Here is a 25,004-nt window from a genome sequence, read left to right on the forward strand (position 1 = left end):
CTAGAGAGTTTATTTCAGATCTCACATTTTCTGATCCACAGATTAGATTTCATCCTCATACCAAGTTTATGTTGTACCTTCTTTAGGGAATAACAACAATAATATGTGGATGAAAACACCAATTGAATAGAATAACAGCTAATAGGGTGAACATTAATTACTTTTGTTAAAATATAAATACTAATTTTATTAATAAAGCCGAATATTACTTACAATCAATAAAAGTGTAGTTAGCCACTTTTCCATTATTTATTTTATCTACAGTTGTTAGCGGAGTGCTGAACACTGTGGTAGGCACTAAGATTACAGAGTGAAGACTTGACAATTTAAAAGATGAGGCAGAGTATAAATAAAGGGTGACAGAATATTTTGCAAGGGTTATATTGAAACATGTAGGGAAAACTGTGGAAACATAATTGAGAGGGTTTTTAATTTTTGTGTTATTTTTTTACTGGGGATAGAAAAGAGGATATAGAAGATGAGGTGCTTAAATTGAGTTTTGCATTACGAAGTAAGAATTCTGAACAAGAAGAGATCAGAACATTCCAGGATAAAGGTTTAGTGTTTGAAAAACAAAAAACAAAAACCAAAAGAAAAAAAAAAACACAGGGGCAACAGCCAGCTAGTTTGAGAAATGCAAGTGTTAATAACGATGGTAACACTATTGATAAGTATAGTAATAACTGCTAACATTTCTTGAGCCCTTCTTATTTGCCAGAACTTGCATATCCTTCATCTTTAATTCCTTATAATAACCCTATAATATAATTGCTCCGTTATCTCCATTTTTATAGGTAACGAAACTAAGAGCTGGAGAGGTTAAAGAATTTGGCTGAGGGCACATAGCTGTCAAATGGTAAAGCACAGATTCAAACACAATTTTAACCGTCGTCACAAACTTCTGTGTTATTCTGCTCATTATTTTTAAGAAATAAATTTATATAATTTACAGAAACATTCATTTGGGTTTAAGTTACAGCTCATTCAAGTCCTTACAGTATGGTGGTTAAAACCTCAGATTAGACTCAGCTCAAATTGATCCTACCACTTACTGCATTTCCTCCTGGGTAAGATATTTAAATTTACTGAACTTCAGTGTCTTCGTATGCAAATGTGTGAGCAGTTACTGCGAATGGCATTTGAGACAATAAATGTAAAAGTACTTTGCTGTGGTTGATATTTGACAATGTGGATTCCCTCTCACAGACTCTCAGTCCCACCCCAGCAGGCATTTGCCTGGGGCGGCATCTTACTTCCTCAGCAAGACAGAAGTTCAAGACACTTGGGGTCTTTATCCTACTTCCTTGATAAAGTCATTTTTTAAAACCTCATTTCAAGTCTCAAAGCTAATTTTTATTTGTTTTAGTCTTATTTTTATAGCACAGACTTTGTTTCAGAAATGTGTTTTAGTGTACCCTGTCAGGATGTTTTCCTGACATGCCATTCAGTTAAGATGGCATTTTAGAATAGATTTCATTTTTTTATGCTTGTCTGTTTGTATGTCTTTCATGCCTGAAAAATGTGGACTAGAATCTGTGCTTCTGCTAAGTGTTAAGCATAAAATATTTTTAAAGCTATTTCTGCAGAGAAGAACTAATTTAAGGGCATCGTATTTCATCTTTACCATGCAATGAAGATTTCCCGTTTAAAGGGAAATGTGTCATTTTAAAAGGTTGGATATGATGGCACACATTTAAAAAATAAAAAAAAATAAATAATAAAACAACAACAAAAACATTTTTCTTGCAGTTTAAATTCCATATGGGCTCCTCTCTGCACTGATGACATTTTTATTTGATTATGAATTAGATAAATTTTCATTTGCTTTAAACCTTATCCCTTAGTATTTGAAGCTTCATAATTCTTTTGATGTCAACATCATGACCTTCCTGGTTCAAATGTCTCCTTTTATTTGTACCATTACAGATTCATATTATGCATATTTTCCCAGCACATTTTTAACAGTTGTTTATGCAAAAACTTGTATAATACAAGTAATATATTGTCCTATAATTCTTCTTTTTAGAGATCATGGCCCTTCTATGGAATTTTAAAGTTAGAAAGGAATAAAGGAACAATTTGGGGCAAATCTTTATTTTATGGGTATGGAAAGTAAGGTCCAGAGATACTACATAATTTGCCAAATATTACCTTTATCCAGTCTTTCTTTTCTCTATTTATTCAACAAATAACTTTTGAGCTTCTACTATGTGCAAAGCACTGTAATAGATGCCATGAGGGACAAATTGTGTGTAAGAAGTTTCTCTCCCTCAAGGAGCATACAGTGTACTGAGAGAGATCCATGCAGGTAAACAGTCATCCATAGGGCAAACACTAATGAAGTGAGCTCTTCACAAGCCCTTCAGCAATTCCAAAACTGGTATCATCATCCTTGTATTGACCTGGATTTCCCTTTAAAATGACCAGTTCAAGAGCATTATCTAATCAGTCATCCCTGCTGGAAACCTGCACCCAGCCTACATTGTCCTCTTTTCTTTATCCACCCTGAGCATCTGCCAGTCATCAACCTCTCCAGTGTACTCAGAGTCCTTAAATCTGTTGATTTTCTTCATCTTGACTGCCAGTGCATTAATTTTAGCACCTTTTGCCTTTTTGTACACTCTCGCTGCAACTGTCTAACTCCTCTGCCTGTCTCTGTTCTTAATATCCTTAAATACATTATGCAACTCCAGCCAGGTTGACATATTTGAATAGTGGTCATTCTGTGTCACTCAATGGCTTCACTTCTGAGATACCAGTGGTCTATAGGGTCAGCCTCACTTTTTAATGTGGCAACAACCTCCAGGAGCTGGCTTCCCTTCATACTTTTTATACCAGTTACCAAATATTCTTGAAAGACTTTTGCCTTTTTGTGCAATTTATCTCTGCCCCCTTACAGTGACCTTCTCTTTCATCGTCACCTGGCTGACTCCTACATGTCTTTTAATATTCAACTGTTACCTTCTCAGGAATCTTTTCCTCATCCTTAATGAGAGTATAGCTCCCATTGATCCATGGGTTACCCCGGATACCTCTACTGTGCTTATGTTTGTTTCTAACATGCGATGTGTGCTTCTCAAAGGCAGGCATTAGGTCTAATGTATCTTCAGTCCTTAATATGGTGCCTGGCATTTGATAGATAATAAAGATGTATTGAATAGATTGGATTATTTATTGAACAAAGTGTTATAAAAGAAACATAAACAGTATAAAAAAGTATTGTGGAATTTGAGTAATTAATTTCAGCTGAGATGCTAAAAAAAGCTTCATCTAAAATTTAGTTTTTTAGTTGAGTCCTGAAAGAAGTCCATAATCAGAAAACAAGATCAAAAGTGCAAAATGAGATTTTTCATATGGGCAAAGTTCCCGAGTTTTGATTGTATTGCATAGAAAACAAAGGGTTCATTATGGTATATCATTAATAATTGATGGGTAATTATGGGAGTAGGTCATGTGGAGCCTTGAATGCCATGGTCAAGAATTTGTTATTAATTCTATCAACAATGGGAATACACTGAAGGGATTTAGAATAAGAAGGAACATAATTAGACCTTAAGTTGCTTTTTTTAATTGTTTTTAAGATTTTATTTATTTGAGAGAGGGGGGTAGAAATCATGTGGCGGTGGGGAGGAGAGTGGTGGGGAAGGGCAGAGGGAAAGGGAGGAAAAAGAAGAGGAAGAAGCAGACTCCTTGCTGAGCACGGAGATGGAGCAGGGGCTTGATCCCAGGACCCTGAGATCATGACCTGGGCCAAAGGCAGACACATAATGGACTGAGCCACCCAGGCACGCCAGACCTTAAGTTTCTTTATTAGAGTAAACACCTTGAGGGTTGGGCTTTTTTTGTTTGTTTCTTGCTCACTCTTTTATTCTCAAATGAAATGTGATTTGTGTAAAAGTAGGAACTCATTATATATTTGAATAAACAAAGATGTGTTTTAGAATAGTACTGTCTGATATATCTTTCTGCAATGAGGGAAGTGTTCTGTATCTATGCTATCCATTTTAGTAACCACTAGACATATGCAGCTATTGCTCACTTTAAGAGACTGAAGAATTGAATTTTTAATGTTATTTAATTTTAATTAATTTATATTTAAATTTAAAGAGCCACATGTGACTCGTGGCTATTATGTTGGACAACACAGTGTAGAAAGTTTTCCCTAGCAGGGTCCCAACAGAAAACAGATGGAACACTCAAATTAGGATAATTCAAGGAAATTTATTTATAGAGAGACTTTTTCCAAATGTGTAGGCAGCTTTAAGGGAACCACAAGAGAGCATGCAATTAACTGCAGCATGACATGGGAGCAATGGTGAGACAGAACTGATGGAAAGACTCATAGTTAGGATTATAAGCCTGGATCACATTGGAATAATATTTAAAATATGCAACAGTAGTTTTAATGAAATTTCATTGAATGAAATCTATGTTCAGAACTGTGCTTTTCAATAGAGCCTTTCCTGACAGGTGTTTTGTTTTGTTTTGTTTTGTTTTGTTTTGTTTTGCTGATGAGGAATGTGATTGCTTTCTCTATACAGTGCTGATCTGTGCTGTGTATTCTCAGCGTTTTTCCCCCTGGTACTCCACTGTAAGTGGTACCTTTTCCATTCACAGGGCTGTGCTGACTTAATGGTGGTTCCTGTCAAGGCTCCTTTAAGAAGCATCCTCTCTTCTGAGCACCTAGAATTCAGGCAGGCTCTGACTGTTATCTGTGGTTATGTTTTAATATCTTGCCCTTTCCATCCCTTTCTTCAGCATACACAGTTCACCTTCTGTCCTAGCTCATTGCCTGATGATTTGTTAAGGCTTTGAAAACAGAAGGAATGAGGGCTTTTAAGCAGGATGGGGTTATTTCTCCTTGCTTTATTTATTTTTATGCCATGCAAAAGGAATAAAGAGGCATAAAATGGCTTGACTGAGTCAAATAAATCTGGGTAAATAGAGCAAGGACCAATAAGAAGCTGGAGGTAAGAGGAAGGAAAGTGGGGGTGGGGAGATACAGGGAAAGAAGAAGGGAAAACTTAACACTTTCTGTAGTGATAGGGTCTATTTATTGTTACTTAGAGAACAAAATGTCTTTCACCCAATGAAACATTTTAAACTAACATTAAGCTCTGGATAGAAATTAAGAAATCATCTTTATAGTCCTTATTTAATCCCATCAGGTTGTCACCTCCTGTCATCCTTTATTAAAGTATTGTATGCTACTGCTGTTTGCTCTGAGAAGGTTGACATCTTTCAGTTATTCTGAGGAATCTCATCATGGAAGCTAGTGAGTTTTTATGGTCAACACAACAGGAATCTCCTGTATTATTTCTGATATCCTGTGTGAGGGGCAGTGACGGGGAGGTATCTCTTCAGTCTGTCCCACTCCTGACCCCTTTTACTATCTCTGGCCTCATGATGTTGAAAGAGACAACCAAGAGCTACACTGCTTGAAACTGTAGAACATGGGCTTGGTTCTTTAGGTAAAATTAGAAACTGTTTTATAGTCCGTTGTATATCTGCTTATGGCATTGCCTTCCATGGCTCTGCATTAACTTTTCATAATTTTCTACTGCTAGCATGGGTAATGCTGGGTAGGAGCTGAGAAGATAGCCACAACTTTCATCTGGGTAATTGACACCAATTGCTTTTATTGCTCTGACATCTAGAATTTTAGTTGTCTCTATTTCTTCCTCTCTCTTCTCTCCACTTCTTTCACTAGATACAATTTCCATCATGTACATATTGCACACTCATTGTCAGAAAGAAAAAGTGGTAAGAGACTTAGTAGTCCTCTACTGTTTCCCCCTAAGAAGCATCTGGAAACAAACGCATGAGGCCAATATCATTGGAATTTAGTAGACAGGGGCCCATGGATGCCAAACATTTTGCAGTGTATAAGGTGGTCTCAAATGACAGTGATTTTTTTCCATCTTAATTATCAGTAACACTGTTGCTGAGGAAATCTAAGTGTAACTGATGTTTGGGTGGGTACCACAGACCTCAGCTAATAGAGGATTTTAGCTGTGCCTTGATGGATAAATGCTAAAATCTTCTCAAGAATCTAGTATGACACCTTCCTGGCATTTGGTAGGATCCTAATAAAACTATGTTCTGTTCTGAATTAAGTTGTTCATTTTTAAACTCGTCAATACCTTTCAATAAGTCCTCTGTGAGTTACTTTCAGGAACAGAAGAAAAAAAGCTGTACTTGTCAGTATCAAGATTCTAACAGTATTGTAGGAGTGGTGAACTTGCATAGAGACAAATATTGGGAAATTTGCAAAATGCTATTGGAACAAGGAAAGGTGAGAATTTATTCCTGAGGAGAATTGGTGGGGGAACTCTGTGGAAACCATTGAGGAACAGGTAGGATTTTAGCAGCAGGTTATTTTGTAGACACTTGCTGAAGTCAAGAGTACATTATATATAAGAACTTAGGAGAAGAGGTAGACATGTGTAGGAATATTGTTACTGGGAAGGGTAGTACTTAAGAAGATATAACAGAAAATGGGACTAAACAGAGGTTGGGGCAGAGTATATAGATGTTCTTGAACTTCTTGTAAAGAAGTCTCTCCCCTTGAAGGTATGGATTTATCTATGAATGTAGTCATTGGACATAGTGTATGACACACAGCCTAATGGTCCACACTTTACCTTCATTTCCTTCTTCATGGAGTCTGTGCTATAAACTTCCTCAGTTATCAGCTGCTTAAACTTACCTTCCTGATTTTCAAGGTCTCCTCTCAAGAGTCCTTTTCAGTTTATTAATTTAAATGGTAGCAATTTTCTTAGAGGTGAATCACATAATGATTTTTTTCAATCTTTTTTATACAAGATAGGACTGAGAAAAGTATGATTAGATTCAATTCAGTTGTCTCCCACAAAAGTAATATGTAGAAAATACCAACCAAGGTGACTCCCTGCGTGCTTAATAGCCAAAGATTTAGGTTAAGGATATAACAGAGAACTGTTCTGCTTAAAGAACTGAAAAGGTGTTGCACAAATTATCTTAAAGAGCCAAAAACAGCGTCCAGTTCCTACTTGAAACAATTTGTTCTTGGAATATTGTCAGCTAAAATTGTGGTCAACTTTTGCAAATTGTATGAATTTGCACTGCATATTTTATTTGGTGTTTAGCAAAACTCCAATATGGCTCTGCATAACTTACACAATACACCATGAAAATGACTTCAGAAACTCCCACAGAAGTTGACAAATTGGGCATCTAATGCTTTTAAGCTAATTGCGTGCTTTGAGGTTAAAGAGTCAACTTGTTAAGAATGAAGATCAGAGTTTCTTGGAGAGAATGCTCTGCCGACTGCCACACTGAATACAACCCAGCCCCATATCAGAAATGTTACAGAAGCTTAAAGGAGAAACTAATGTGAGCTTTAATCACCATTCTACTTAGTCTTAAGTGAAGTGCTCATGAATCATATGCAATATCATAGCAGTTTTGAAACCTATTCTTGAATTTTCAAGCTGTTATTTTCAGGAAATTTAGAAAGAAAATTGCTAAGTGATAAAGAGTAATCTGAAACCATTGCTTATGCCATTTTTTTTTTTCTTTCAGACTGGAAAAAAGGAAAGGAGTAATACCCTGAATATTGCAATAGACAACATGTGTAAGAAGACAAGAGACCTTCGCAGACAGGTGAGAAAGACAGAGGCATGGAAACAGAAACACCATACAAAATAAACTTTATCCACTGCTAGAGTATTTGTTTTTGTCCTTCTTCAATTAATTTAGAACACAAACAACAAGAGTAAATACGTAACTTCTATATTTACATACCACAACCATTTTTTCTGGCCAACATAACATTAATAATAATATAATAATGAAAGAACATGTGACTTAATATCAGGCAGAGTTGCATTCAAATGCTCGTCCTGCCCTCATCAGCTGTGTGATCTCGGGGACAAATTTAATCTTTTTGAGCCTCTCTGAACCTATAAAATGGAATTCATAATACATAATTGGACTGGGAGGATTAAATGAAATGCCTATCAGTGCCTGCTCCCTTGTGACTTTTTAAAGGAATGTTGTTAAATTGAATATGTTACATTAGAAACTAGTTTATCATCCATATGCGTATAGCAAACAGCTAGTAATCAGAGAGGTACCAATTTGCCCTTTCAGTTATTTTCAGAATGCTTCAAAAATTAGTTGCTGTTTAAGCTCTAAGGATACTTTGTAACCTTAGGTCATTGGGAATATAGGATTAGGAAGGCTTTCATTAGATAATTTAGAAGTCCAGCATTATGCCTCAAGTTAATTTTTTCCCCCCAAAATATGAAGACTTAGCCATTTTCAAAGACCTTTGCTTTCCATTATTTTCTACTATATAGTATCTAGAGTACTTTTTCATGTACAACTTCAACTTGGTCACCATTAACTCATAAAAGAGAGGCAAGAGCTTTTCAACCATAAGCTTTTAATGCGATATATTATTGTAGTTTAATGGGAAGATTTAGTAAAATGGCCTGAGTAATCTTTTAATTCAGGAGTAGATTTGGAAATTGAATAAATATGGATCCCTCAGCCAGTTATATTAGCTGTAAAAAAAAATTTTTTTTTTTTGAGGCCTGGGGAAATTCCAATTTCTCAACTTAATGGCCTTAATGTGAATTCTATTTCTACTGTCGGCACTTAGAATCATGGAATGTAAGAGTTGAAGAGTACTTAGCTCAAGACTTGTCTTATAATGCAGATGAGAAAGCATGTTTGTGATCAGGTGACCTGCCTAAGAAGGAAGGGGCATTGAACCTACAACAGGTCATAACCTACACTAAACTCAGGAACTTTTACCCACAAGAGCCACTCTCCCTCTTAATTGCAGGACTTCTGTTCTCAATCTCCTTGAGGATTTCTACTCCATCTTCTTCTCTTTGGACTTGGAAAAGCTGTTCTATGAGCTCTCAACAATTATGTCTTTCATTCCTGTCTCATCCCTCTCTATTGCCCTCAACAAAATGTTAATCTACATTTATATCTTCAAAGCTTTTGGAATCATTACGTACAAAAAAAAAATCAAGATAAATCAATCCTTTATATGTAGGATTACTAGATTTAGCAAATAAAAGCACAACATACTCAGTTAACTTTGAATTTCAGATTAAGAACAAACATGTTTAATTATGTCCCAAATATTGCTTGGGACATAATTATATTTAAAAAATAGTGTGTTTATATATAATTTAAATTTGACCAGGCATCTTGTATTTTAGCTTGCAATTCTGCATGTGTCCCCCACCCCCCACTAACATCAGTGAGATACAGAAAGAACATGGGGGATTACTAATACTTTTCTTTATAGCAAAGGGATTCTTCCAGCTTGTAAAAAACTGTTGTGTTCCAGAAGTAGGAAAATCCTCTGTGGTTTCTATAGGTCAACCAATTCATTGTTTTGATTAAGTACTGCTGCTAAAAAAACAATTACAAACAGTAGTAACTATTTTATTAGTTTTCATGATTCCATGGGTTGGTTGGGGGGTTAATGGGCAGTCAAATGGTAACTGTGTCTGGGTTCGGGGCTGGATATTTGAGGCCTCGGTGCTTCTTCTTCTTCCTTTTCTCCATGTGGTGTCTAAACTCCTAGGACCCCTTCTTGTGACTTTTTCTCCCACAGGGTAGCCTGGATTTCTTGCATGATAGATCAGGGCTCCAAGAAAGGAGAGATGGAAGCTGCCACACCTTCTTAATGCTTAAGCTCCAAAGTTACCAGAATGCTATTTCCTCCCCATTCTAGAGATAAGAATAGTAATGAATCCTGTCCCAGGTCAGGAGGACCAACAGAAGTGATATGTATGTACATGGTGATGTGGGATTGTTAGAAGTTTGTCTCTGGAGACATCGGTGGTCTTCAATGTCAGTGAGGTAGTTGCTATGGTTTGTTTTCAGTATCCTTACTTGTTCACCCTAGGACTTCATTTTCTACCCTGATGTTTATACTTTTGTGATAATAAAAACTAGTTTAACAGCAACATGAGTCATCTCCACCTCTTCGTATTCTTGCAAAGTTTATCAAGCAGTTTGTTTTAAGCATCTTATATATACTCTTTTGCACAGGAAGAAGAAAGTTTCTACCCTTAAAATATTTTTCTTTGAAATATTTAATGTTTGTATATTGTTACAGATCTGTTTTTGTTTGCATGCTTGTTCTTAATAAACAATAATCAGAACACATCTTCTTGCCCATTTATCTAATCTCCTTGCTTACCCATATGGGGTTTCTCCATCAGCAACACAGAAACATTTTGGCTTTGGTTCAGAGAATCATTGGATTTCTGTGAGATATTTCTATGACATAGATTGCTTAGACAGATCTATGGTGGGCAAATTATACTTTTTGGGGCAATAAAAGGAAATTACCTAGATGGTGACTTAGTGTTTATTTCTATGAACCTTATTGCTTTGTGACTTTCTTGCCTGTTATCATAAAAAACAAAGACAAAGGTCCTTGGTTCTCTGTGATTTAGCCATGACTTTAATCGACATTATTCATCATGTTCCTTCTCTTTCACTCTCTCAGTTCCTCCTCCTCACCATACCGCACATTAACCTGTTCTCTGACTAAACAGTCTACTTACTATTCACCAAATTGTCCATCACTCCCCAACCCCTCAAACACATGTGCCTTTGTATATATGGTTTCTTTAACTTGGTGCTTTTCTTACTGCTCTTGATTCCCCTGCCGAGCCCCTCATCAACCTTAGGAAGCTCAAGACTAATTCCAATGCTACTTCGCCCATGAAACCTTTACCATTATCAGCAGCTGGAATCAGTGTTTTTCCTTTCTGGGGCACTTATAGCATGTGTAGTTCTTTTATAGTAGTGTTCATATTCTGCATGTGTTTCTTTTTTTTAATGGATTTTTTAAATGGATTTTTATCTTCCCACTGGATTTCACATCCTTAAAATGTTAGATATAACAACATCTTTCCCTTAGTCGTGCTTTGAAAAGCTCTCTACCAACTCCTTATGTTAGTCTTCACATGATTGATTTTTATTTCTGACATGAGAAATAATGCCATAGTATTATTATCTCAGTTTCTCAGGTGAATCAATTTACTGAACATCACTTAGCTAACTGATAGAGCTGAAGTTTGAACCCAAGTCCACCCAACCCAGCCCAAATTTGTAACCACCATGTGAGGGGTCAGGGATAATGACCTATTCACCCTCAGAACTCCCAGTGCCTAATAAACTGTTTTACCATCGTATTTTTTTTTTCTTCGTTACCAATTATTTTATGTTTTTTTTTAATTAAAATTTTTTCTTCCTTTTGCCTCCTTCCTCATCACTTATTTGAGAACTGCATACCTATTACAGTTCTTAATAAGGGAGGAAGATTTTTTTTTTTTTAAAGATTTTATTTATTTATTTAACAGAGAGAGAAACAGTGAGATAGGGAACACAAGCAGGAGGAGCCGGAGAGGGAGGAGGCTCCTTGCTGAACAAGGAGCCCGATGTGAGGCTTAATCCCAGGACCCTGGGATCATGACTTGAGCTGAAGGCAGAGGCTTTAACCCACTGAGCCACCCAGGCGCCCAGGAGGAAGATTTTTAAACCTCATTTCTTTGTTTAAAAAATCAGAGCAATTGAATATATTCCATTTCTACTGTATTATGCAGAATGAAACATGCATTTGATTTTACTAAAGGCAGGTTAAAGTTTTTATTTGTGTTTATTGAGAAAAAAATTGCCTATTTTATAAATGCCTAAGTAAGGACTTGAGGTATGTCAAATTAAATAGGATTCTGATAAAACACAAACAAAACAAAAATTTCACTTATTTTTTAGTTGCTGAGTTGTTGAACTGCTATATGCATCTCTTCCCCATTTTGGTAGTATCAGTGCCACACTTAGAAAAAAATATGTATGTCCTTATATCTTCTCTTCATCATCCTCATAATGAAATAATATCAATGATCCAAAAGATACAAGTATCATTCAGTAGACACAGTAGATATACATTGAATTATTAGGTGATTTAGTTGCTATTAGTCAATTGCATTTTGACAGTCACATTTTGCTATTAAAATTAATATGGCATTAATATCCACATGTATAATTTTTTTGGTTACCTGAGGACAATTCTTTTCTGAGACACTTTCTTTTCTTTCCATTCCTCTTCTCCTCACAATTTCATTCTTTTTATTCTCTTATTTAGTGGTGGTGGGGGCAGTGCTGTCTTACAGTTTTCACATACAGCTTTCACTTTTGGGTTTCAATTATAGAGAAATATATTATTTTATTTGAGATCCCAAACCACTTACGTCAGTGGGAAATAGAAAAATTGATGTCTCAAAGCCTTTCATTAAGCCATAGTGAGAAAAGATGGAAAACCCCTCAGTCTGATTTTGTGCCTGACGTCTTTCATGCCTGGCCACAAACAGATATTTATTGAAAATACATACCTCTAACTCCTATTGGCCTCCCACTAACTTCAGATTTTAGTGCTGCAGCTTCTAAGGTTGTCCTATTTTTACAATGGCATGTTGGATTCTTCTTTAAAGTTTTTTTGTATGTCACTCAAGTGAAAGGAATGAGTTGTTCCATTGGGTGGGAAAATAATATGAAAATTAGTAAAGTAGAGACTTCTAACATATCATACACAGATATAGGCGAGTATACAATTTAAATGAAAAAAAAATCCCATATGTCAGAATATGCCAGAATAGATAAAGAAAATTACTTAACATTTGAGGTGTTCCATATCTTGTCCCTATTTGCATTTCTAGCCTTCTTTCATAATAATTCCTCTTTCACAGCACAGTACAGAGGATGACAGAATCAAATTCAGTAGTGTGCAAAGCAGAAGTGGTACAGTATGATCATCAATGGGTGGTTTATGTAAGACATCAGAGTCTGTTACTTGGTTTGTGACAACATTATCACCAGACAGATGTATCTATTTTATATTAGATTCCCTTGTAAGCAGGTCCTAAGACCAGAGCCTTAGCGCAGGTTTTTTATTTAGGAGGCAATTCCAAGAAGCATGTGTAAGAGAACATGAGTGTAAGAGAACAGGCACGGAAGGAGGAAAGAATATGCTATTTGAGGTTCCTACTGTAGGCAGCAGAATCGTAAGGACCTCTAAGAAGGGAAAGGATGTGTCCCAGAATTATCTAACCAATGGATAGAGACCAGAAATTTTGTCTGGTAGTTCCTGTCTGTCTCCACTGATTGATAGTTGTTCCCAGTGGTGTTCCCTCTTCAGAACGTCCAGACTGTCTGTGCTTAGGTGGAGACTCACAGAGACTTAAAGCAGACCCTAAAAAAGAATAACAAAGAGGAACATGGAATGTATTCGAGGTGGGGTTTCTTGAAAGGACAAGGAACTGTTCCCTTACAGCAACAGTTGAAATCAGGGACTGGTCCAGTGGTGGAGACATCATCTTTTAAACTTTTTGTCTTATTTTGTTCTTTTTACCTGAAATGCTTTCCATTACGTCCATTGTACCTAAGAAATCCTATTTCAATCCTTACTCTATCACTGTGTTCTAGTCACACTAAATTCTTGCCATGTCTTGAGGATCTCTCTGTTTATTTATTTATTTATTTATTTATTTGTTTGTTTAATCACTTATGATAGTCTTCATTCTAGAATGCTATGCTTTCCACCTCCCAATCCCTACTCTTAACAGCTAATTCAACTTTTAAAATGGAATACCTATATCTCATCTTTACCGAAGGCTTTTTAATGATAACAATGCAAGTTGTTTCTTATTTATTTATGCTTCTTGTAAGATACTCATCAAACTCTTTTTGCAACTCTCACTCCCTAATATTACCCTGTCTTTGTTATCCTGACATTCCCAGTTTGCCTAGAATGGTGCCTTGCCCTTAGAGAGAAAGCTCAAAGTGCATTTGTTAAATTGAGCAGATATACAGCTATAGGAAAGAAGATTCATTTTGCTTATTTTATTTGAATTATAGTATGTCAGGTAATTTCAGTTCATTTTCCAACAGGATTTTGCAAGCATTGGCATAGAACTTATTTGTAAGCTTATTTTACAGTCCTTATGTCTTGTCCTACTGAACATAATAGCACATGTCCATGGTACACCTTTTCTTATTTACTGTGTTTTGCACTTAGCAACATGTCTTAGAATAAAGTTTAAAAAAATGTGTTTCTAACGTGGTTTAATTAAAAAAATTAATTTAGCCAAAGCATTTATTTATTTGTCAATAATAGTAAATCAGCTATAGCTCAAGTCTCACCTTCACAACATATTTCAGCACTTCTGTATGGAAGGAAAGATTGAATGAACAGCGGGGAAAACAGTGAAAGCCTGGACGGGGGGCAGAGTACGGGGGATTAAATACCATTACAGAGAGGAGATGCATAGACCACAGCACTGTAAGATTGCTAGAAGTATTCTAGAAATAGGAGTTTATTTTCACTGTTTCTACCTCTACTCATCTCCCATTCATCCTTCAAACCATCACAATAGGACTTCTGCTTCCATTTTTCTACTCAGATTGCTCTCGCTAAGTTAATCAATGACCTCTTAGTGGTCAAATCTATTAGATAAGTCTTAGTTCATTTTATTTAACTTGCCTTTAAAATTAGACTCTGAAACTCATTATCTTTTTGAAATTTCTTTGCTGTCAGTTTCCTGATTTTTTTTCCCTTATTGTGACATTTTAATGACTCTCACTTCTCTATTAGATTATAAGGGACCATGCATTTCCATCTTGCTATATTTCATAATAGCTTGCTCTTGGTAGAAAGGCAATGAAATGATGTTTAGAAATAATTGTTGAATTGAATGAAATCAAATACACAGAAAAGAAGATTCAATAAGTCCATAATGCGGGTACAGTAATTGCATATGGTAGGATAAATTCATGTGGAGATAGTATTGACATAGATTTATTTGAAAGTTTCTCTTTTAGTTGTTGGTCATTTGCTCTCTTTGTTTTTGGCCATCATCTGAGTCTCTTTTTAGATCCCTCTCTTCCATCTGCACAATTCCCATATATGGTAATATTTCCTAAGATTTTATTTTTGGACATCTCCTCACTGTGCATGATCCTATCTGCCTCCTTGGCTTGAATTACCTCCCATATGTATGTTGGCTATTAATTGCATATCTTTAGTGCACATCTCCCCTCCCATTTATATCCTGGTTATAAATGAAAGAAAAAAGGACAAAAGGGAGGGATGATAATTGAAAACTGTTGAGATTCCTTCTACATTTACCTATCTGGAACTAACATAACTTGTAGTTCCCAATTCAAGTCCTAACTTGTGATTTGTTGCCTAACTTCTCTGGTTCACTCTTCATGGACATCAAACACATTGTTCATTCACTCGAGGTCTTCCCCTTGCTTTGTAACTCCTTAGCACTGTGCACTCTGTCCTAGTAAGTGCTCAGACAATATTAATTAGTTGCTATTAGTGATTTGCCTTTCTGCATGCTAAGCAGATTCTTTCTTTGGGGATCTCCTATAGCCTTTGTGAAATTGTTAGAAGCCAGAAAATTTCACAATTCTTTTGCCTAAGATGATGCTTAGGCAGAGGTATTTTTTCTCCCCGAAATCTATAATTATTATGGATTTATATCCTGTAAATATTACAGGAAGATAGTGTTGCTTTCTTTTAATGCAGCTACTGTAGCATTCTCATGTAATTCAAAACTAGGGTAACTGTCTATTGGTTTTAAAAAATACTCTAAAACATAATTTTCACAGAAAGCAAATTATAAATTTCTTTTCTGATAGTTACTCATCTCCTTGTTTTATCGTATGGAGGTTATTAAATTAAATGAGGTTCACTTAAAAATTAGGGAGTCATGCATAGTCACTGACACTGTTGGGTGAAACTTTTCAAGATACTGTGATCCTTTAGGACTCAATATTATATAAATACGATGCATTAATTTTCCAATGCAGTTTTAAATTTCAGTAAATATCTGCTGAATAGAGTAATTGCCTGATTGTCATTTATGAGCTCACACATAATCTAATTTAAAAGAACTAATTGTAGTAGAATGTTATACTTGTTTAATAATTTAAGGTGTAAGGGCAAGAACAATTAACGCAGATGAAGAAAATTGGACATCAAACTCATTTATTATTCTCCTTGCTCTATTAATCTGTTATCAACTGGCATAATCGGTGATCTAACTTGGTTTAATTACCATGAAGACTACAATTTAGCTAATCAAAATTTATCATCAGTTCCTCCAATAAAGTAGAAAACATTTCATAATTTTGTAATTATGAAAATACATGATGTACAATGTTGTTTATAGACATGCATAAACATTACAGTAGTACAATTTTTTTGAGGGAAATGGAGTATTATCACTTATAATCTGACCTCTGGGCTGAGTATAATTTAAGAAAAAAATAGTGTATTTTGAGAGCAAGAGAGCTATTGCTCAATGATTTTTTTTTCCTTGGATATTTTGTTTGTTTTAACTTTGTAAGTGACATTCATATACCATCTTAAATATTATTAGTTTAGAGATTGCATAAAAATATGTAAGATTAATTTTGTAAATACTGAGATTGTAAAAATAGGAAATATCATGAACCATTTCCTGGGAAAAAAAAGTGAATTTTTTATTTCTCCTCAGCTCCGAAAGGCTATTATAGATCATGTGTCAGACTCCTTTTTGGATACAACAGTCCCGCTTTTGGTTCTCATTGAAGCTGCCAAGAATGGCCGAGAAAAGGAAATAAAAGAATATGCTTCAATATTTCGTGAACACACCAACAGACTTATAGAGGTAAGCATGCTAGAACTGTAACTACTCCAAATCCAGGAGAATAAAGCTCTTATTACCCTTTCCCAGTTGAACTGTACTCAGATGAAAACTTTTGGCCACTTATTAAAAGAAGAAAAGTTCAGTATTTTTTATGTATATATGTTAAAAAGTATACACACACACACACATACATACACACAAACTGGTTAAATGCAGATTCTTTGTTTTATCTTTACACATCTTTTCTTGTTCTAAGATGAAAGTATTAAATATTTACCTCATGTCATTTTATTATTTGTCTACCATCTTTTCATGGCTTATTACTCCTTCACCCTTTCAAATCATACTCAACTATGTAACAGGACTATAGAAAAAGAATGTCAAATATACAGGGGTAGAAATATCCAGAATAAATAAGTGGGAATAGTGGATTGGTCCATGTCCCAATAGAGGCAAAAGGAGATGATAAAACTATAATTTCTTCAGCTTGGAAGCTGGAAGCATGGAAATGGTCCATAATTTGGGGGCAAGATGGCATATTGCTGAAAGAGCCATAAAATGCTAGACAATTTTTAGGAAACAGATACTAGAACCTATTGTATTATGGGGATCTGTAAGGTAGCCACAGTATAAGAGAGTCTGAATGGAAGGATTTCTAACACCAGTAAGGTGGCAGTACTCACAAGGCCAGGAACTGGTAGCAGAAAGGGGAAAATGTGCTTGACCAGATTCATATATCAGAGCTGATACACTGTTAGGACTCATCAGTATGACTGCACCGTTGTTTATGAATTAAATGTTCTGACTGCCACACCTTCATATACTGGCTGTGAACTTTGTGGTGAATATGTTTGGGAGCTCAAATTGCTTGCAAAAACTTGTGAGTCAGAGATAGACATCACATGAGTTAGAATCAACAGCATTGGGACGCCTGGGTGGCTCAGTTGGTTTAGCGGCTGCCTTCGGCTCAGGTCATGATCCCAGCGTACTGGGATAGAGTCCCACATCGGGCTCCTTGCTCGGCAGGGAGCCTGCTTCTCCCTCTGCCTCTGCCTACCACTCTGTCTGCCTGTGCTCGCTCACTCTCTCTCTCTAACAAATAAATAAATAAATAAAAATAAAAAAAAAATTAAAAAAAAAAAAGAATCAACAGCATTTTATAGAACATCTATTAAAATAGAGGACTTTCCCAATGTCTTTAATGTAGATCCACTGGGAAGGAAGTTTCCAATGTAGCTAGCATTTGCACTATGAACTCCTGGTTCCTAGTCCTCACATCAAGAAAATGAAAAGAGTTGATAAATAGATAATTACTAAGATCATTTCACCCTTAAAACTGACCTACCTGCATCTCTGAAATCTACTTTGAGCTTCCCAAGAACTCTGTGAGACAGGGTAACTGTTATAATTCCCATTGACCTTAGATGGAAATAAAGGTACAAAACCAGACCAGACTAGTTATTGCCAGAGCTGATTTCCAGGCTTACAATTTTTAACTAATTCATTCAATTATTTATTATATTTCTCATCTTATTTATTCCCTCTTATATTTATTCCGCAAATATATATTCAATCTTTCCCCCAGGAAAATGTTTAAGCAAGAGGCAAAGCAGAAGGAACAGATCATTAAAGGCATCTAGCTAAGTGTGGCCCCTGACAATCATGATCATTTTCTCTAAAAATGTGTTCTCTAAGCTGAAGGCACACCAAATTAGGAAAACAACTTTTTGGTGAAATATTTTGAAAGTAAAAGTTGATTTCTGCTAAGAAACTTATATCCTTATTCTTATTTCTTAGTTTAGGGTTGCTATGAAACATAAAACTCTTAAGGTGCTTGGTAAAGAAGAGCTTCTTGATCACAGTTTTTTGGGGAAAAGTTGCATCTATTTCTTCTCTTGGGGATTTTACAGTTCTGAGAAATCCATAGATAAGATCATCTCTTTAAGTCAGAAATTCCCCAAATCAGTTTACCTAAGGAATTCTTCCTTCCATGAGACCTATTAGAGCGGTGCCTTGAAGGAATGCGTGAGAATGCTTCCTCAATTTATTGTGAAATGATGGTTTATTATTATGAAAACAGAGCTCTAAGAATCTGTTTTAAAAATTTAAGGATCTTGAAAATTCCATATTTCATGTGAACATTGAAAGAATGAAAGATTGTGTAATTTTGAGCTCCTGGGGGACTGAGGATGAGTTTTACTTAACATTGAAAGTCCCCTTAATACAAATAATGAGATTATGTTAGCTTTGGAGTCACAGTTCTCCCTCTGGTACTACTTAAAAAGTGGCCTACGTCATTTTCAGTTCCAGTTAGTGTATGACTACATATACCATCTCCAAACTTAGTGGCTTAAAACAATAATTTATTATACTTTCACTGATCTGCAGGTTGTCTGGGCAGACGGGCAACTCTCATTTAGGTTCTTCCTGGGATTATTGTCAAATATTGGCTGGGTATGAAGCCCTCAAAAGGTTTGACTGGGCTCAACATACAAGATATCACATTCACATGACTGAAAGTGCCTGAGAACTATCACCTGGGAGCTTAGCCGTGGCTCCTCACTGGAGGACCAATACATGGCCTTTCAATGTGGCTTCAGCTTTTTGCAGAATAGTTGCTGGTTCTGAGATGAGAGGTCCCGAAAGCAAGTGAGAGACAAGAACTAGATACTGATAGCCTCTTAAGATCTTGGCCCAGAAATTATCAGAATACCACTTCCACTATATACTATTGGTCCAAAGCAACCGTGGAGCCTGCCCAAACAGGAGGGGAGGCAGGGAGGTGTGAGACTTCACCTTTCAATGGAAAGAATAGCAAAGTATGTGACCACATTTATTCTACTATACTTCTCTTCTCAGAACTTCATTTGCTTTATATAAAGTCAAGGTTAACAAGGTAATGTCTAAGGTCATAGCCAGTTTCTAAAATTCTATGATATAACAAATATTTTTTTACAATTGAAGGACTTGTAATTTTCTTTTTCTTTTTTTTAAAAGATTTTATTTATTATTTATTTGAGAGAAAAAGAGGGCGGGGGGAGGGCAGAAACAGATTGCCTGCTGAGCAGGGAGCCCACTGCAGGGCTCTGATCTCATAATCCTGAGATCATGACCTGAGCTGAAATCAAGAGTCAAATGCTTAGCCGACTGAGCCACCCAGGTGCCCCCAAGACTCCTCATTTTCTAACAGCTCTAGACTTTGGAGAAAATGAAAGTGGTTTTTAAGTATACTGCTTGCCCACTAGGTTGTTTATATATATCAAGGAAAAAAAAAAAGAATACTACATTTATCTCCCAGGACAAGTTCTCTTTGAAAGGAGCTGTCTAACCAAGGCAACAGAGAAAATCATCATTAATTTACTACAAATGTTGAGCCAGAAGTGTCTATGATAGAGTCCCGGGAAACAAGAGAACTTAAATAGATCAGTTTCAGAAGACATTGTGAGTTTACTTTGTATAGACTGTTTACCAATCCTCCACCTTTGTTTTCTCTACTCCTCCTCCACCCAGACTACTTAGACCCATCTTCTTCCCAAGCTGGGTACTTTGACAGAGCAGGACAGAAGAAAGTCTTAGATTCTAAATGACTTCAAGGAAAAGCTATTTTCAAAATGTCTGGGTTTTGATACCTTGACTGTGTTGGTCAGAGAAATATAAAATCAGTGAATTTGTTGCAGTAAAACTTAAATGGAAAGAAAAGTAAAACTTAAATGGAAAGAATTCCTATCATATTTTTGAAGAAAAACTCCACACCATTAAAGGAATACTTTAGATAGTAGTTAAAATTGTAACTTTAACCCAAAAAATAGAAAAAAAAAAAAAACTGGATTTGAATGCAAAGAAAAACAACAGCAACAACAACAAAGCATTAAGAAATTCTGCAGGTAATAATTAGGCAACCCAAAGGATATGGGGTATTGGAGCAAAAAGTGAGAATGAGGAGAAGAGTGGCCAATAAATTGGGCCTGAACTTTCCTATTCTATAGTGGAGTCATGTCTGAGGTCTTGTTCTATATTATCATGTAGTTTGGTGTAAAATGATCATGGGTGAAATGATGGTTATAAAACTCTGGGTACTGTTAATAACTGGAAACTTAGATCCTTATGGCTAATTTTGTTTAGTTATGCTGAACTCAGTAACTGTTATGTAAAACGTCCTACTTTGAACATCCAAGTTACTCTGTGTTTTTGGATCCACCAAGCCACAGTGGAAATGAAAAGGAGTCAAAAGGTTGGCATTTAAAAAATCATCTTCACATAGTGATTAGCTATTTAATGACAAACATGCTCATTGAATTATACTCCCCAGTATTTGATCTTGGACTGATGGTGAATTAAGGCACCATTAACTCTACTGACTTCTATGAATAATACCTATTAAACAGGAAGTTTAAACTATAAATTTTATCTTAAAATTTAAAGTATTCACTAATTCTGGAGAGTAAGAGTTTTATCTGTCATCACTTGGAGTCTATTCCGTTAGCCAAATCTATGCAGCTAGTACTCCAAAATCTGCATTGAATGAAGGAACACATTCATTACACTAACTCACTTTTGTTTTTCTCTAAAAAGTTAACTTTTGGGATTCTAGTAACTGGACTTGGGAAAATGTGTGAGCCCAGTTACTTAGTAGGGTGACTTCTTATTCTACTGTACTTGAATACTTGTAAATAATTCTTCACTATGATATTAGCAAACACCTTTGCCATCAATTATCAAAAGCTAACACTATAAACTCTACTCCAGATCTCCATCAGATGGAATTTGTCACAATTAGATAACATTTTTAAAAAACTTTGCCCACTTCAGAGATAAAGTTTCTAACTTTAATGTGGTAATATAATTGTTATTCAGAAGAATGCCATTGCATGCAATACATGCATTGCTTACTATAATAGCTGTTATTTAATATTTCTTTAAAATTAATTTCTAAAAACTCTACTACTATTTTTGAATCATACTATGCTCTCAGCATATCATGCTCTCAGCAATCAGTTCATGCTGAACACTACATAGTTGCTACCAACTAAAAAGGTAAAATCTCCAGTTTATCCCATGGATTTTACTATATTAATTATCACCAAATATGACAGTGTTAATGATCTAGGCCTGAAAATTTTCTGTGAATTAGAGAAGATTCTCCATGTGAAAAGTGAGCTTCGTCAGTGCTTTGACTTATTCATCAAAAATTCATCTGTCTTGATGCACCTTATTTTAGTAAGTTTCATGGGAGCCTTTCATCAAAAAGGAAAAAGTGGGTGGACATTTAATTATAATACTTCCCTCCAACCTACAAAGCTGATTGTTCCCACTCACAAAATGGCGAGCCAGATTTAGCAAAGCCCCAGTGCCAAGAGAGAAGGCTGTAGAGGGGACTCTTGCTGTTTGCAAGAAGTGCTTAGAGCTCTCAGCTCTACTTTTATCTTTGCTTTTTGACAGAATCCTGTTCCAGTGTCACACATTGCTTTAATTGATCATCTGTTATCAAATAAGGATATGCTCAGTTACAAATAAATAAAGCTTTTGGAGTCCTATCTCGTTCTCCCCCCCCCCCCAAAAAAAAGAAAAAAAGAAAAAGAACAAACCCATACTTATACTTGCTCACAAACCAACAACTGTTCTCAGTGAGCATCTTGGCAGCTCTCCTCTTTTGATGGGGAAGGGATGTTACAGCTAAGTCAGGAATGCTTTTGCTTATATAGAGCACAGGTGTGACTGCCCACTCCCTGGATCAGAAACTGTTCAACGTCTTAATCCTCTTTCAACTAATGCTCATGATGAGCATGATTCTTAAAAGCCTAACCTGAATGCACAGTGAGTGACCTTTCCATGTTGGAAAGATTTTTTTTATTTTATTTTTTTATTTTTATAAATTTTCCATTCATGGTGTTTGGCATACAGGAAAATGGAGAGTGATACAATTACAGAAAAGTCAGAGCCTTTTCATAGTCATATGTAGGTATTTTTGAATGAGATATTAGTGTTTTGGAATTAAGAGTGGGGAGAAAACTATGTGAGATTAGAGTAGTTTGGGAATTTAGTATGAAGTAAGCAACGTAAGCATTATTTACATCACAACTACATGACTAGGCAGCAGCTGGATTTGAAAAACTAAAACTCTAAGTTGAGATACAAGTGTGACTAAAGTCACAATGCTCATTTCTGTGTTCCAGGAATATAATAGAAGTGAAATCTAGATCTCTAATTGGCTGAAGCATGAAGTGGGATAAAAGGCAGCTGATCAATACCCTTTAATATGTGATTCCCAGGGTGAATAGGTTAGATTTCATCTTAAGAACTGGATGATCCAGTAATGGATTTGGAAAGCTGTGGTTGCTTCTTGCCACAGGAGGGTCTAAAGGGAAGCCATATTTTAGGAGAGTATGTGTATGGATTATTTCATATCTGGTTATAAAAATTTTCTAACCCCTAACAATTGATTAGAATCTCATGAATATAAACTTGCATTTAAAAAGACTGCACTTAAAACTTAATTTAATCTTATACATTAAGGAGAGAGAAAACTAGATTTAATCATGAACTTGGAACATAAAAGCAAGTGACTTAAGACTTAATGTCATTAGATTAATGCTATCCAATAGAAATAGAAAGCAGAACACATATATAATTTAAAATTTTCTAGTAGTCACACTAAACCAAAACAAGTAAAAATAAACTGGTGAAACCAACCTTAATGATATATTTTATTTAATTCAATATATCCCAAATATTATCATTTCAACATGTAATAAAAATAAAAACTACTAATGAAATATCTTATTTTTTTGTACTAAGTCTTAGAAACCTGTTGTATATTTTACAGGTACAGCCTATCTTATTCTAGACTGTCTATATTTTTAGTGTACAATAGCCATACTTGGCTGGTGGCTATGTATTAGACGTATGGTTCTAGATAGATGATTAACAAGTTGAGGACAACAGTATAGTCATTAATTCATTCATTTGTTCATTCATTCATTCATTCATTCATTCATTCAACAAATATGTCTTAAGTGCCTATGGTGTGCTATATACTCTCCTGGACCCTGGGAATACTGTCTAGAGCCTTTGTTTTTATTTTCTTAGATTGATATACAGTAAGTACAGCATTCGGTAAATCATTATTGAATTAGTATATAAACAAAGTAGAATGTCAGTTAATCCTATGGAAAAATTTACAACATGACAAAGAGCATGACTTATTGAATAAGGTGTAAAATATGGAGACAGACTTGGCTTTGAATCTTGGCTGGATGTTACTGGGACAGTCAGTTAGTATCTCTTGTATCTATCTGTTCTATAAAGGGCATACTCCATTGTACAGTGAAAATAATAGTGAGATTGAATGGGATGACACATTAAAGTACCAAATGCCACATGATGTGGACATTGGTGTTCAATGAATACTAGTTTTCCTTTTCCTCTTTTGTGCATTTCCCCCCCAAAGTTTTATGTGAAAGAGGTGACTTGACTCCCTAAAACTCCTGATGAGCAATGACATTTTCCTTTTGAAGAACTCATTTTATAAGGAATTTCAAATATACTATAGTTGTTGGAATTTTGTATCCAACTTCCAAATATAGGTAATTGTTTTTCAGGAATATTAAGAGGCCAAAAGATGGCATGTACAAGATATCCAGTGATATATCCATATCAAGTTATGTCCCCAAGATTTTGATATACACTTAATTGGTGTGTGGAACTTTTCTGAAACTTTCCAGTATTACTCTCCATGATGGTATTTGGCCAAGAGTTAACAAGCAAACATGCTAACAATTACTGATGAATAATGCCAGGCCTAGAAGCCAAACTTTGTTTTAATTACCAGTCTGAGTATGCAGGCTGGGACAGATCTATTTCTTTTAATTAATTCACTATTCCACTTAAAAAAAAATAAAATAGAGTGAAGTCCTCCAGTGTGCTCTATAGAGCTCATCTATACAGAGCCCTACATTAAAAACTTGATTCCATTTTTGTCTTTCGTATTTCAAAACATATGACTCCTCTGTAAAACATATCTACTCCCCAGAATAAGTAACTTTAGCAAATGACTGAACATCTCTAGAATTCAATTTCATAATCTGTAGATGGAAAATGAGGGATTAGATAGTTTCTATTTCTGGCATTTAAAATTCTAGAAACCGAGGAGAAATTTCTTAAAAAAAAAAAATATATATATATATAGATAGATAGATAATTTGATGGTGGATGGAGGAGGCTGGTTAATCAGAAGTTTGGAAGAGTGGTTATTTTATTGTATTTACTGGACAAAAACTTATTTTGAAT

At 35.4% G+C, this 25,004-nt stretch overlaps 1 protein-coding gene across 1 annotated transcript in view; it reads left to right on the forward strand.

Moving 5' to 3' along the window:
* CTNNA3 (catenin alpha 3) overlaps positions 1-25,004 on the forward strand; it is a 1,754,201-nt gene that overhangs the window by 933,138 nt on the left and 796,059 nt on the right. The window contains exons 8-9 of the mRNA XM_080823473.1: positions 7,564-7,644; positions 16,587-16,739. Of these exons, the coding sequence (XP_080679599.1) occupies positions 7,564-7,644; positions 16,587-16,739 (234 nt within the window). The remainder of the gene's footprint in view (positions 1-7,563; positions 7,645-16,586; positions 16,740-25,004) is intronic.

This window comes from Martes martes (genome assembly GCF_963455335.1).
Source record: "Martes martes genome assembly, chromosome: 14".
Lineage (NCBI taxonomy): Eukaryota > Metazoa > Chordata > Mammalia > Carnivora > Mustelidae > Martes > Martes martes.